At 37.6% G+C, this 15908-nt stretch overlaps 1 protein-coding gene across 2 annotated transcripts in view; it reads right to left on the bottom strand.

Moving 5' to 3' along the window:
* The window catches only part of GRB14 (growth factor receptor bound protein 14), a 98633-nt gene that overhangs the window by 46175 nt on the left and 36550 nt on the right, over window positions 1-15908 (bottom strand). The window contains exon 1 of one of the 2 annotated variants that reach the window (XM_036421850.2): window positions 8279-8495. The exons of the other annotated variant lie outside the window; for it this stretch is intronic. Within the exon in view, the coding sequence (XP_036277743.1) occupies window positions 8279-8341 (63 nt within the window). The 5' untranslated portion in view covers window positions 8342-8495. Of the gene's footprint in view, window positions 1-8278; window positions 8496-15908 lie in introns of those variants that run through there. 2 annotated transcript variants of the gene reach the window in all.

Here is a 15908-nt window from a genome sequence, read left to right as displayed (position 1 = left end):
AAAGTTAAAAACCGTCTCACATGGTGAGAAAGACAAGTTGAAGAGGAGAGGATGAGTGTTTAGAAGACAGAGGGGATAGCACAAGGGGAGAAAAGAGACTTATTGGAAGCCAGGACACATCACACTGTTCAATTCTTGAGCTGGCTGGCATCAGCTGAAGCACTATTAAGAACTACCTTATCTTACAGATTCCTATAAGCATATTTTCTCACAGTTAACCTCCATGAAACTTAGATGTAATTTACCATCAATGGTTTGTCATAATTTAATTAGAAGCATATAAAATAATGGTGCATCTTATAATTTAAATTTTCACCAAATCAATGAGTCAGGCAGTTCTCAGTCTTTCTGGGACATGTGAGGGTATTATCTTACAAACTTATAATAGCAAACAAAATATCACTTTCTAAACCTAATATTCCCATGCTGTGACAGCATGAGGAACAAATGCTTTGTATACATTTTTGTAATTTACCTTTGCTTCATTTTCCTAGATATTTACTTTATGCCAGTGTAAAACACGGGTAGCACATATTCCTGTGAAAGAAATGGAATCAATGCTATTAAAATCTTACAATGTAAGATTTAGAAGGGCTGTTGGAGAACATCCACTAAAATCCTCTCATTTTACCAGTGAAGAAGCTGAGGCTGGGGAGGGTGTGACTTGCCCAGGATCCCAGCTGGTCCCTGGCAGAGCCAGCATGAGCATGGAACCTGTCCCTGGGATCCTACCTGATCCTGTTCCCTCCGCTGTCCTCATCCAAGGTGCATGCTCCTTTAAGCTGCCACTTCTACAGAACATCGTGGATGCAAGTGTTAGAAAACTGAACACCAGAACATAAAAATGCTTTTGCATCCCAAAGACCTAGCTTTTTGAATGTCCAAATATGTTTTCCTTTGTTTCACTTTTCTTAGAATAATTTGCCAGAAAAAAGTTGCATATACTGAAATAGCCAGCAGAGGGAGTCTCAATTTCCCGGTGGGTGGAAAAAAAGAGGAATAAGATGGTTTGCAGATTACAACTTGTGTATGTGTGTGTGTATGTGTGTGTAAGAGAGAGAGAGAGAGAGAGAGAGAGAGAGAGAGAGAGAGAGAGAGAGAGAGAGAGAGAGAGAGAGAGAGACCTCACTTGGGATCTCAAGGGGAGGTTCTCTCTGGCATTTAGAATGATAACGTCAAAAATTTTTTTTCGAACCTTGACAGAACTACCTAAACTAATTTGACTTCTGAAACGGAGAGATACTATTCCTGACATGTTCACAAATACAACTGAATGTATAATATGTCCAACTCTGGATGTCCAAGTAGGAAGTTATAATCACTTACTAACAATGCTATTTTTGCCAAAATGGATTTTTAATTTCTCTTTTGGAGCTGTCTTAAGAGCAAGCATTTTTAATATCCTACAGGGAGAGAAAATCTTTATCCTCTCAGAGGGTTTAATATCTGAAATTACCAAAGGTCTTGCTTCCTTTTTCTGCCAGGAAGAGATGCTTATTTTCTCGATTTGGCTTGGGGTGCTGGGGCACAGCCAGGAGACCAGCCCTAAGACTGCCCAGCAGGAGTCTGAGACTGTTAACCAGCCAGCTATTTTTAATCTGCCTTCACTGCCAAATGTGGACCGAGGGCTGTAGTTTACAAAGCGATATGGGGCACGGCCCTGTCTCTTGCAGGTTCAGTCCAGGTGCTCACGGCAGTGATGGACGCTGGAGCCCGCTCTGTGAGCAGATCCTAGACTGGCAGCTCTTCAGCTACAAGCTTCAGATTTCTCATTCCGGAACATGGACCGACTGGCAACCTGAGAGCACTCAGTTGATATTAGAGAGGTGCTTTGACATTAGTGGTGTACTTTGGGTAAGACACTTATCTTCTCCAAGCCTAATTTTCCTCCTCCCAACTTGTCCCTCAACCCTACAGGGCTCTTATGAGGATTAAAGAGAATGTGTAATCAGTGCTGAACAGCTGACGGCTGTTTTTATTTTTATTGGTGTGTGTGGAAGGCAGTGAGTACACCAAACTGTCCACAGCAGCAAGCTGGGACTGGATACGCTAACAAAAAAGGCAGGTGGACTGGCTGAGGTGAGCCTTGAGCACATGACTTTTTACCACAAGATATGAAACCCAAGAACAATGATGTGACTGCGACAGACAGACAGACGAAGGTACAGAAGAAAGGTCAGTAGCAGGTGAGTGCCAGAGGAGCCCAATTTTATTTTGTTAAAAATTGTCTTTGTTGAACTGATAGTATTTATACCCACTCTGCACCTTAAGTTCAGTGATGATGAAAAGTGACACAGTCCTGCCACCATGTCACTAACATTACGGCAATGACACCTCTGTCTACTGGAACAGGTCTGCACAGGAGGCACAATTCTACTTCTTTCAAATATACAACCCATGAGTCCTTACCAGACACTCCCTGGGATAGTAAAAGGAGAACTAACATAACCCACTATTACCACCTAACCACCACTTATCAGCATATGATAGTTGGTTTAATTTTTTTTAATTCAAATTAAAGTCCATTCATAGAAATAGGGAGAGTTTTAAGTGTTTATGAAACTAGTAAAATATGCCATTTTAAATTGGAGGGAGTGGGGTAGCAATTCACATTTTTGAGCTCCTATATGGCAAGTATTTTTAAATATCTACCCTATGTATCCTCACAACTGTTCTGTATAGAAGCATCATTACCTCCAAGACAGAAAAACTGACTCTCAGAAAGGTCTGGAAGAGGCACCTTACGTCATCCCACTGGTCAGTGACAGAGCTGAGCTCACACTCAGGACTTCCTGGCTCCAGAACACAGGATCTCTGCTACACCACTTCTCAAAAACTCACTTCTCAGTTAAAAACAAAAAGTGAAAACACAAAATCCACTCATCTCAGTGGCACCCTTCCTGGGTGAATATGCTGTAGAGACCCTGAATAAAAAATTAAAAGGGAAGCAGAAAGATCAAGGTTTGGCAAGACGAGAACTCTGGGCAAATACTTACTACCACACCACGACCACCTTCCAAGCAAAAGCCAACCATCTGAATTCAGGGCCCCATCTGTGGATTTCCACTAACTCCCCTACTCAGGAAACCTGCTATCTCCCCACTCAGCACCCCTTCTACTATCTGCAGACAAGAAATAGAAAACATTTGGTCAAAAAGCAGAATCATAGTTTGTATCTGTTGTAACAGCAATAAAAATCCAAGGGAAAAATACATACTGGATGCCTAATATATCCAAGCTACTTCCAGTAGACATGACTATTTGCCCACCAGGAGTCACCCTTCCCTTCTCCCTTCCTAATGAATCCTGTTTGGGTGAGGATTCAAGGAGGGCAATGAGTTGAGTTCAAGCCCTACATGTCCTGGCCTTCCTTGTGTCCAGTGTTGACCATGAGACACAGTCCTGGCCAGTAGGACATAAGCAGACGCTCCTGGCTATTTCGGAGCAGCACACTAATATCCCACAGACTGGCCGGCATGCCCTAGGTCCTCCCCATGCTGCGTGCCAGGAATGTGAGCAGGATGCCTGCAGATTTGCATTTATCTTTCCTTAAAAGGAAAGGGACAAACACTAAGGAAGATGTGAGAGAAAGCAAGAAGCTTAGAGGCCTGAGGACATTGTGAGGCGGCCAGTTCGCTTTGGACTGATTTTTCCTATAAAGTAAATAGAAAAATAAGTACCGTCCCTCTTTAATATGCTTCTTTTGAGTTCTATGATTACATAAAATTAAATTCAGCCTGTAACTGACAAAGCAGTTTGTTTAAGAGCCTTTCCCTTAAATTTTAAAAAAACCTAGTTAGAAGACAAAAAGAGACAAATTTTAAAAACCAAATAGGGTAAGATATACAAAAAAAAAAAAAAAAATACCCAAGATACACAAAGAAGACTTGAAGTCAAATTTGAAAAGCCAGAGAGCATAAGATAGCTAATAAAACTTCAATATCATAAAAGGTAACAATAAAATTGGTCCCATGACAGTAGTTACTGAATTGAGAAATGAGTAACAAAGGCATGTCCACTGATGCTGAATGGATACTCCATTAAAATGGATGAGAAAGAGTATTCCAGATTTCCCGGTGGTACCAGAGCTCAGACACAGGCAATAAGCCACCTTTGGAAAGGCAAACAGGAGTGGTGTATAGGCCCCTGAGCACAGAAGGACAGACAGTGAATGCTGCTGGGCGCACCAAGAGAAAAACGATGTGCGGGAGGAGGTGTCACGTGAAGCTGGGGAATTGCAGTAGGTGCAGGCCATAAGGCACAGTGAATGCCACATACATTTGGATTGATTCTGAACGTACCTGAAAGGTTCTGGACAAAACAGTGATGTGATGTTTCATTCTTTGCAAAATCGTGTTCAATATCTTTAAATATAGCAATGACTCTAATTATATGAAGGAAATGAATATAACAAACTATTCTCTTGTATAGAGGGGGGCTGAATATTCTGTTAAATGGCATTACTCCATATTATACTCACAAACTTCCTATTTTCAAAAGGATATGAATCTTAAAAAACATACATCCTAAAAATTATTCCTTTTCCTCTGAGATTTGAGACTCTTCAGGATTCTGTGTTTATCAACATGTCTGTAACTATAGACTAGAATGCAGAAATGCCTGAAAGCATAATCTACAACACAACATTAATCTGATATGAGGCATGAAATATTTCTACCCACAGAATCAGAATATAGATATCTGGCCTTATGACTTTGCAGCCTTTCTATTGAAAAAATGCGGATTTTATTTTGCACTTAATGTATATCTTACAATTTAGTCAGCTTGAGTCTTTAGTTAACTCTTTGGAACCTTAAAATGTTTTCTTGATGCAATGTACCATCTAGCACTCTGGGTATAAACTGTCTCTCTAAATCTCTCTCTCTCACACGCAAACACACACACACACACACACACACACACACACACACACTAACACACTCATTCTATTGCCTACAATTGCTTTCTGAACAATGTGTTTTCTACACTAGAGTGTATAGAAGTTGGTAGAGGTACAAAGAAAGATGAAAGAATTTGTCTAAACTAATTCCAGACTAGAAGTTGAATGGTAATTACACACACTATAAGGCAATTTCATTGACATATTAACTTCAGGAGGTAACAGGTATCTAGAAGAAACACAGGAAGTCACAAGACCTAGATTCTATTTCTAGCTTTGTCATTGACCTTTTGAGTGACCCTGGGTAAGTCACTCACAACCATAGACTCAGTCTTCTCATCTGGAAAAAAAAAAAAAAAAAAAAAAAGGCATAACCTAGTAGTTATCTGAGAAAAAAATGAGGTAAAGGATTCATTCAAAGCCTTTGGTAAGGATCTGATAATTTATAAGAGATGTGATAAAATCATCTTCACTAGAATTTTGATTCACTAATTGAGGCAATCATTTTTAAATACGATTAGAGAAAGCCAAAAATTTATTTACAATTTGCTTGACAGGAAATCTACCAAAATACTCCGTTCCTCAAAAATCAAAGTGTATTTGATCTGCCACAAAAAAAAAAAAAAAAAAAAAAAAAAAAAAAAAAAAAGACCCATAGAATGTTGAGGGCCATATTTAAAATTCAATTTCCCAATCACTCTCAGGAGACTCTTAAAGCCAGATATACTAACTGATTAGAAATGTACTCCCAAGTGCTGCTGAGCATTTTCAGAAATGTCTCAGCTTTTCAAATGATTAGTATTCCAGTTGGAAAATTATTTGGCAAGAACTACTCATTTAAGATGAGCAAACTTTATGCCAAACCTGTGGGAAAAGTACCTGCCTTCTTGGGAATGTAAAAAGCTGCTCCCAAAATACTCTGAGAAATGCTTGTACTGATTTGTAAAAGCAGCATATTATGGTGCATCAGAAAATGACAAGTTAATTACAAGTGTGGAATGATTTTCTATCTTGGGGGGGTGGGGGGGCAGGGAAGAAGTATGCTATAATCAGAACAGATGTATGCATTTTAGCCAGAAAAATAACATGTTTCTAAATTTTTAAAATAAGAGGTTCTAAAATGTTCAGAACAATTTTATAGACAATGGGTCCTTTGGGGGTTACAATATCAGGTGAAAGAAGTGCTTTCTGCAAATGACAATGGGCTAAAATATATGAACATTTAATATCTGTACTCAATGCAAAGGAGCAACATAGATTTGGGCTTAGGGGATTCTGACTTCTGTAATTATTATAATAGAAACCCAGCAAGAAGCTTATTATCAAAAGGCCAAGAGAAATCCCAATGATGTGTCCAGTGGCAGCTCAAAACTAACATCAGTTATAACCATGGCTTTCCAGAATACTCTTGGTTTGCAATTCACCAGGCAGAGCCAAGGTGTGCTCATACCACTTTCCCTAGAGTCTAGGGCCTAGACTAACTGCTCCAAGTCCTTAAAAATGACAGCACCTTTTTGTAATGCTTTATACTCTCCGAAAATAGAAAAATAAAAATGGTTTGAATATTTTCTATAACTATGAAAATGCAAAATATATTATTTGATTCACAGAACTACATGCAAATAGGACTTAAGAGATCACTGGATGGAAATCTCTCAGCTGTGATCCAGGTGAGAAAATAATGTCTCGGAGAGTCTAGGTGGCATGCCAAGGTCACAGAGCCAGTAAATGGAGAGTCCAGGTGGTATGCTTTCCACTACACCAGCACCCTGTCCAAAAATCCTCATGGTGAGCATTTCATGGTCGGTCTACACTGCAATATTAACTGGACAAAGAAGAAAAACATAAAAACATAGATTTGATTTATGTTAATATGCCTTTTCACATTCCCAATGATTAAGAAAACCTTGATGGTCATCATTAATGCACTGGCAAACCTAAATCAAAACAGATTCAAAGCAAAATATTGTAAATTAAATTTGCTTAAAATGAGAGAAAATTCCTGGCCGGCGCGGCTCAGTTGTTGAGTATCCAACCTATGACCCAGGAAGGTCATGGTTCAATTCCCGGTCAGGGCACATGTCTGGTTTGTGGGCTCAGTCTCCAGTGGGGGTTGTGCAGAGGCAGCCAATTAATACTTCTCTCTCATCACTGAGGTTTCTATCTCTCTTCCCCTCTTCCTTCCTCTCTGAAGTCAATAAAAACTATATTAAAAAAATAATAATAAAATGAGAGAAAGTCATCAACAAAGATTATAAACAACAAACGTTGGCAAAATTACCTTATATATTCCAGTGCCAAGTAAAACGTCCCTAGTGAATAAATTGGTGAATAGGATAAGAAATTGAAAACCTAAAAGTTGAAAATGACAAAAGAGATACTTCTATTTTTTAAAAATCCATCTTAATCATTAGAGTTGTCATTTTCAAATAAATTAAACCATGACCTTTGACTTAGTGGAATACACTAATAGTTAACTAACAGTTAGCTATTAAAAGTCAGGTATGGAAATAAGTATTGCAGTTTCTAGTAGCACCAAAATAATTCAGAAAAAAATATTGCCAAAAATGTGCTTTTGTGCTTTCTTTTTCTATGCAAGATATTTGATTCTTTAAAGAAGTCAATAGGATATTCTTATTTGATGCAATTTCAAGAGAAAGTTAGTATATTCAGTCTTACTTAAATGGTACTTTACACGGTATATTTATCACCTTATAAAACATACTGCTGCAAGACATGAAAATAATCTTTACAAAAAACTAACATAAAAAAACCCATTTTCATACACAGGCTTGATTGCATTAATAATTAACAGAAAGCCCTTTCACAGGGAAATTTACTGCAAAGTTTTTCTTAAGCAAATAGGGAGACACTCAATCCAAATAGGTAGAAACCAGAGAGTAATAAACTGGTGCTACATGTGTAAGCAGTAAAAACAATTATATAGTCCATACAAAAACGAAGATGCATATATAAGAAATTATAGTCAAACAAACAAACTGTTCCTCAGTAAACAAATAGAAAACATAATAGCTAGCAGATTTCCTGTTGCACTCAAGGAAAAGAGGCCTGAAGTTACAATAGAAGGAAGAAAAAAAGTAAAAGCTTCAATACAGTCTCTAAATCACAATGCCCTGAAATGGAGACCGAACTGCTTTTACAGGGAGCTTTTACTACAGAGATGTTCCAGCAAAGATGTGTGGGGGTTCCCCCCCCCCCTCCTTAATCTTAAACCAATAACATATTCTTTAATTACCTGTAGCCTCAAGGAATTAGAGTCTCTCTCAGGATATGTAACTAAAGTCTCCAACATATGAATAAGCACACAGTCACAAGGAAAAGAAAAACAGCAAGGAAAAAAGAAAAAGCAGCACATACCCTCGTCGGTAGCACTAAGGGTGTTACTGCAGGCAGAGTGACTCTCCTCGCACTCAAACTCATGCCTGCTCTTCTGAGTGTGATCCCCTCTCGTAGATCATGGACGAAATGAAAGAAATCTTTTACAGTGGCTCCTTGAGAATCTCAGGGCTCAGGGCAAAGAAACAAGTAGGATAGCAATAAATGTCAGCCTGCTTGTGTGATTCCGATCTACCCAAAGCCTATTAAGGATGGCTGCGGGACAGGAGCAGGCAGCAACCAATCAAAGCCGGGAAAACTCCGCCTTTGTCCTTGGAGACACATTCTGATACTTTTGTTGATGATATTTAAAGAACCAGATGAACAGGCATCTCATTCACTTCACTCTTTTTTCCAAAACAATGAAACTCAATGCCATCTTTGTTGACTAGCCAGTTTTTCTTTACTTTTCTAAAACATTTCAACATATGGCAGATAAGAAACTATTTACATTGGCCTACTTAAAGTTATACAAATAGACAGATGAACTAAATTTATTTATGCTACCCATAAAATTGATAAATGCGTCAACTGGAATGCATTGCAGAGGAACAAAAAATAATCCTGAAGTTAGAATTGGTCCCAAAGTGCTAATTTACATGTTATAATAAAAGATTCTTAATATATTTATTAGTATATGCATTTCACTCCTACACAGTTAAAATTTTAGTATCCTGAACCTTTCAGCTATCAGTGAGGTTGCACATTTAAATATTCCTGTTGCAATATTACCTAAGCAATCAACCTAAAAATAATGTTAAATATAAAAGGAGTAGTAAACTACAATATATAAGTCTAAAAAGCTTGTTTTTAAAAAGCACGAATATGTGTAACTTAATGAAAACCACTTACACAATAATCACTGTTCAAAGCAATACCAACATTTTAATGATCATTTTGCCTTTTTTCTTATAATAACTAAAAATTGTATTCTGCTTTGGAGAGTTGGAGGAGGGTCAAAACTAAACATTGCTCCCTAACAAGAAAAAATTCAATAATGCCTAAATAAAAGTAAAAGAAACACTAAAAATGATCAAAGGTAATTTGAGTTTTTATAATTATAAAATCCCTCCTGAACTGATCCTGCAATAAGCACCTACTCAGTGCTCTTCAACCATGACACATGGAAGAACCCCCTGCCTTCACCATGAAGAACTCCTCTTCATTTCTACCGTTTCCCCGAAAATAAGACAGTGTCTTATATTAATTTTTTCTCCCAAAGTTGCGCTAGGTCTTATTTTCAGGGGATGTCTTATCTTTCCATGCGCTAGGTCTTATTTTGGAAGGATGTCTTATTTTCGGGGAAACACGGTAGATCGCAACATACTTGTTGTAGTCACAAGGCAAAATGAAAGATTCTCGACAACTCAGACACAAACTTTCCACTTCATTATCCAGATTGCTTTTAGTCAGGGTTCACTTTATTGCTTTACACTTGGGTGAGTTTTATATGCATGGTGATCTCATATTCCTCAATTAAAAAAAAAAAAAAAGAAAGAAAGAGAAACACTACACTCTTCACAAACTCTAGGGTTTCCTACTTTGATTTTTTAAAACCTATAATCCCTCACAATGATATCTAGGGGGAAGAAAATTCACCTAATATAACAAGTCACAGATGTACACCAATAAAAAACCATCAGAAAAGAAAACTAAAGAAAAAGTCCCATTTATAATTGCATCAAAAATAAATTTAACCAAGGAGGTAAAAGACCTATACTCAGAAAATTATAAGACACTGAAGAAGGAAAATGAAGAAGTTACAAATAAATGAAAGCTTATGGGTAGGAAAAATTAACATTGTTAAAATGCCCATACTACCCAAAGAAATCTATAAATTTTGTGCAATTCCTATCAAAACATCAAAGGTGTATTTCACAGAACTAGAACAAATAATCCAAAAATGTATATGAAATCACAAAACACACTGAATAGCCACAGCAATCTTGAGAAAACAAGAACAAAGTTGGAGAAACATGCTACAAGATAACAAACTATACTACAAGGCTATAGTAATCAAAACAGCAAGGTACTGGCATAAAAACAGACATTAATCAATGAAACAGAATAGAGCCCAGAAATAAGCCCATGCCTTTATGGTCAATTAATATTTGACAAAGAAGACAAAAATATATAATGATGTAAAGACAGCCTATCCAATAAACGGTGTTGGAAAAATTAGACAAATATATGCAAAAAGAGAGAGAGAGAGAGAGAGAGAGAGAGAGAGAGAGAGAGAGAGAGAGAGAGGGAGAGAGAGGGAGAGAGAAAGACCACCTCCTTATACCATATACAAGAATAAAATCATAATAAATTTAAGTCTTAAATGTAAGACTTGAAACTGTAAAAAATCTTAGAAGAAAACAGGCAGTAAAATCTCAGACATTTCTCTTAGTAATATTTTTTCTAATATTTCTCTTAGGACAAAGAAGATAAACAAACATAACTAAATAAATGGGACTGCATCAAAAGAAAAAGGGTTTGCACAGCAAAAGAAACCATCAACAAAATGAAAAGAGAACCCACTGAATAAGAGGACATTCACCAATGACACATCTAAGAAAGGGTTAATATCTAAAATTTATAAAGAACTCATGCAACTTAACACACACACACACACACACACACACACACACACACACACACAAATCCAATTTAAATATGGGGAAAAGACCTGAATAAACATTTCTCCAAAGTGGACATACAGATTGTCAATAGATATATGAAAAGATGCTCAATATCACTAATCATCAGAGAAGTGCAAATCAAAACCATAATGGGATATTACCTCACACTTATTATAATGGCTATCATCGATAAGTCAGCAAACAATAAGTGGTAGAGGGAATGTGGAAAGAAGAAATCCTTGTGCACTGTTAGTGGGAATGCAGACTGGTGCAACCACTGTGAAAAACGGTAAGGAGGTTCCTGAAAAAAATTAAAAATAAAACTGTCTTATGACCCAGCAATTCCACTTCTGGGGATTTATCCAAAGAAACCCAAAACAATAATTTGAAAGAATATATGCACCCATATGTTCATTGTAGATGAGTGAATTAAAAAAACTATGGTACATATAAACAATGGAATATGTCTTGGCCATAATGAAGAATGAAATCTTACCAATTGGGACAGCATGGATGGACCTACAGGGTATTATGTTAAGTGAAATAAGTTAGTCAGAGATAGACAAATATCATATGATTTCACTCATATGTAGAATCTAAAGAATATAAACGAAACAGAAACAAACTCATAGATACAGGTAACAGGCTGATAGCTTCCAGAGGGGAGCTGAGGGACTGGGTGAAAAAGAAGAAGGGACTGACAAGTACAGATTAGTAGTAACAGAATAGACATGGGGATGTAAAGTACAGCACAGAGAATATGTCAATAATACTGTAATATCCATGTATGGTGCCAGGAGGGTACTAGAAATACACAGGGGAACACTTCATTAAGTATATGGTTATCTAACCACTATGCTGCTATGCAGTATGTTGAAATTAATACAAAACAATACTAAATGTAAACTGTCATTGAAAAGAATGGTTTTTTAATGTGAAATAAAGAAAAATGTCACAGACAGATCTAGTTTGGGGGTATTCATTTAATCCTTATCTAGTTAGATTTGTTATGGTCTTTAAAAATAAAACTACAGCCGAAACTGGTTTGGCTCAGTGGATAGAACGTCGGTCTGAAGACTGAGGGGTCCCGGGTTCGATTCTGGTCAAGGGCATGTACATTGGTTGCGGGCACATCCCCGGTGGGGGGTGTGCAGGAAGCAGCTGGTCGATGTTTGTCTCTCATCGATGTTTCTAGCTCTCTATCCCTCTCCCTTCCTCTCTGTAAAAAATCAATAAAAATATATTTTAAAAAAATAAAAAATAAAACTACATAACAACAAAAATCTAATACTGAAAGCAAAGTCACCATTTGTGACCAACAATAACAAAGCTCACAGTAACTACATATTTTCAAGTTTATTACCTACAAGAGGCCCAGTACATGAAATTTGTGCACAGGGTTGTGTGTGTCCCTCAGCCCAGCCTGCACCCTCTCCAATCTGGGATCCTTCTAGGGATGTCTGGCTGCATGTTTAGGCCTGATCCCAGTGAAATCAGGCCTAAACAGGCAGTCAAACATCCCTCTCACATTCCAGAACTGCTGGCTACCAACCACTCACCTGCCTCCCTTCCTGATTGCCCCTAACCGCTTCTGCCTGCCAGCCTGATCACCCCCTAACAACTCCCCTGTCAGCCAGATTGATGCCAAACTGCTCTCCTGCTGATCCGATTGCCCCTAACTGCTCTCCCCTGCCGACCCAGTCACCCCTAACTGCTCTCCCTTGCCAGCCTGGTTGTCCCCCATTGCCCTTCCCTACAGACTTGATTGCCCCCAACTGCCTTCCCCTGCAGGCCTGGTTGACCCCAAATGCCCTTCCCTGCCTGCCATCTTGTGGAGGCCATCTTGTGTCCACATGGGAGCAGTCATCTTGTGTGTTGGAGTGATGGTCAATTTGCATATTACCTTTTTATTATATAAGATACTCAGTTTTTTCTTTCTTCTTTGTTCCATTTAGCCTTTGAATATTACAAAGAAGTATGATATCTGATTTCAAAAATGGGGTTCCAACAGAATCAAAGCAATTCACCTACTAATGCATGAAATAAAGTGCCCATGATGTGCTAGGCACTGAGTCAGGCAGTAAAAACACTTGATGAATAAGGTATGGTCACTGTCTCATAGTGGAATAAAGAATATTTGATTATAGTTTGTTTTTTATTTTTATTTATTTTTTATCTTATTTTATTTATTGACTAAGGTATTACATATGTGTTCTTATTCCCCCCTCCATTCTTCCCACTCATGCCCTCACCCCCCTGGTATCTGTGTCCATTGGTTGGGCTTATATGCATGCATACAAGTTCTTTGGTTGATCTCTCTCCCTTACCCCCACTTTCCTCTACCTTCCTCTGAGGTTTGACGGTCTGATCGATGCTTCTCTGTCTCTGTTCATCAGTTTATGTTGTTCATTATATTCTACAAATGAGTGAGATCATGTGATATTTATCTTTCTCTGACTGGCTTATTTCGCTTAGCATAATGCTCTTCAGTTCTATCCATGCTGTTGTAAATGGTAAAAATTCCTTCTTTTTTTTTTTTTTTAATATATTTTATTGATTTTTCACAGAGAAGAAGAGAGAGGAATAGAGAATTAGAAACATCCTTGAGCTGCCTCTTGCACACCCCTACTGGAGATGTGCCTGCAACCAAGGTATATGCCCTTGACCGGAATCAAACCTGAGACCTTTCAGTCCGCAGGCTGATGCTCTATCCATTGAGCCAAACTGGTTTCGGCAAAATTCCTTCTTTTTTATTGCAGCATAGTATTCCATTGTGCAGTTTTTTAATCCACTCATCTGCTGTCAGGCACCTAGGCTGTTTCCAAATCTTAGATATGGTGAATTGTGCTGCTATGAACATAGGTTGCATATATCCTTTCTAATTGGTGTTTCTTGTTTCTTGGGATATATTTCTCGAAGTGGGATCACTGGGTCAAATAGGAGTTCTATTTCAGTTTTTTGAAGAAACTCCATTTTTAGTTTTGAGACACTGTTCTCCACAGTGGCTGCACCAGACCACCAACTTATACCATACACAAAAATAAACTCAAAATGGATAAAGGACTTAAACATAAGACAGGAAACCTCAAAAATATTAGAGGAATCCACAGGCAGCAAAATCTCAGACATATGCCGAAGCAATATCTTCACCGATACAGCTCTTAGGGCAATGGAAGCTAAAGAGAAAATAAACAAGTGGGATTACATAAAAATAAGAAACTTCTGTACAGCGGAAGAAACCATCAATAAACCAAGAAGAAAGCCCACTGTATGGGAGAACATATTTGCCAATGTTATCACCTATAAGGTTTAACCTCCAACATTTACAGGGAACTCATACAGCTTAACAAAAGGAAGATAACTTTATCAGAAATGGGCAATCGAGCTAAATAGATACTTTTTGAAAGAGGACATAAGGAAGGCCAACAGACATATGAAATATAGTTGGTATTTTAAAAATCACCCTTAGGAGGGGGCTAAGTAAGTCTAATAGTGATTAAATGCCAAATACCAGGAATGTGCCAAGGTAAGAGAAGTGAGATCACAGCAGGCCTCAAGAAGGAAATGGCATTTGGTTTGATCAAAGGACAAGAATATGCAGAATTTTATAACTAATATGGATACAGAGTGAGGCTGTCAAAACTGACACCAAGGTTTGAATCTGGGAATGTGGAAATCAAAGTTGCTATTTTATATCACAGTATGGAGCTTTTAAAACACTAAACTGAATTCCTCGAGTCAAAACAATGTCCATAGTTATGTCTGCATTTATTAATATTCTTAAGCCTCAATAAGGGCTTAAAAAACATTACAGACAACTAACTGCTGATGTGTGATGTCATCTCTTTGGAACATTAGTTCATAAATTTTCAGTGAAAACCACAAAGAGCAAAATGTGACATTCTGTGACTCTATGTTACCAGAACGGCATCTATCTTTGAAAAACTCACACATACTTTTCATAGTCAACAGAAAGACTAATGAGATGACATCCAAACTTAATATAAACAGTCTCATTGTTCAGTAATCCTTCCTCAGTGTTCATAATGACCCTGCTTTATCTTACTTCCTAGTTATTGTAGACACTGATTCAAAATTTAACTTTTTTATCATTACTCTAAATGACTTTCATACTCACTAAGCTGTCACCTGAGCCTTAACTCCCTCAGCTGCTGCAAAAATGAGGATAAAAAGCTATGGCCAACAATTTCGGAACTGCTATGAGGATCAAAGAAATCAAGTTAGTGTACAGACTGCGACAGTCCCAGGCAGGTACTGAAAAACACTCCTTGAATTCCTACTGCGAAGTAGTGGGCTTTAAGATGCATTCTCCTTAGGTTGTCACAGGTCTTTATTTCCAAAAATGAAATTTTGACATAACATCATTTTGAACTTAATATAGCAAGGTCAATAATGAAGCACTACAGAATAGTACTGTCCATTATTTCAGTTTTTGCTCAATATTTTAATAGAATAACTGTGAATTTTGCCACCAAAAAGGCGCATAAGCATGTTTCAATGTGAATTAATAATAACAAAAATAACTATTATGATGACCATTAATAATATTTATGTGAGCACCCTATATTAGCCAGGCACTGAGCTAGTTTTCACTTTATCTTCACAACTCTATGAGCGAGGCATTAGCTATTTAATAGATGATGAAACTAAGGTCAGAAGAACAGACAACTAAGAAATGGGCTCAAATAAAAGTACATATTGAACAAGAACTTGCTCAAGTTCATAAGATACGTGAGCCAGTAAGCCAAGGTGAAAACAGCATCTGGCCATCTCCAGGACACTCTACTGTTCCACCCAACAACATTCTCTCCCACACTGTGCTACAGAACCTGATATACTATCAGCATATAAGGTTCACCTTCAACAGCCCTTGTTTCTGATGCACCTAAGTGTTTATCTTACTAACTGAATAAATATGTATGGAGGGCCTTACTATGTATAACCTATTATGTTAGTTGCTATGT

The sequence above is a fragment of the Pipistrellus kuhlii genome, unplaced genomic scaffold, assembly GCF_014108245.1.
Source record: "Pipistrellus kuhlii isolate mPipKuh1 unplaced genomic scaffold, mPipKuh1.p scaffold_m20_p_7, whole genome shotgun sequence".
In the NCBI taxonomy this organism is placed as follows: domain Eukaryota; kingdom Metazoa; phylum Chordata; class Mammalia; order Chiroptera; family Vespertilionidae; genus Pipistrellus; species Pipistrellus kuhlii.
This window is presented reverse-complemented; position numbering and strand designations above follow the sequence as displayed.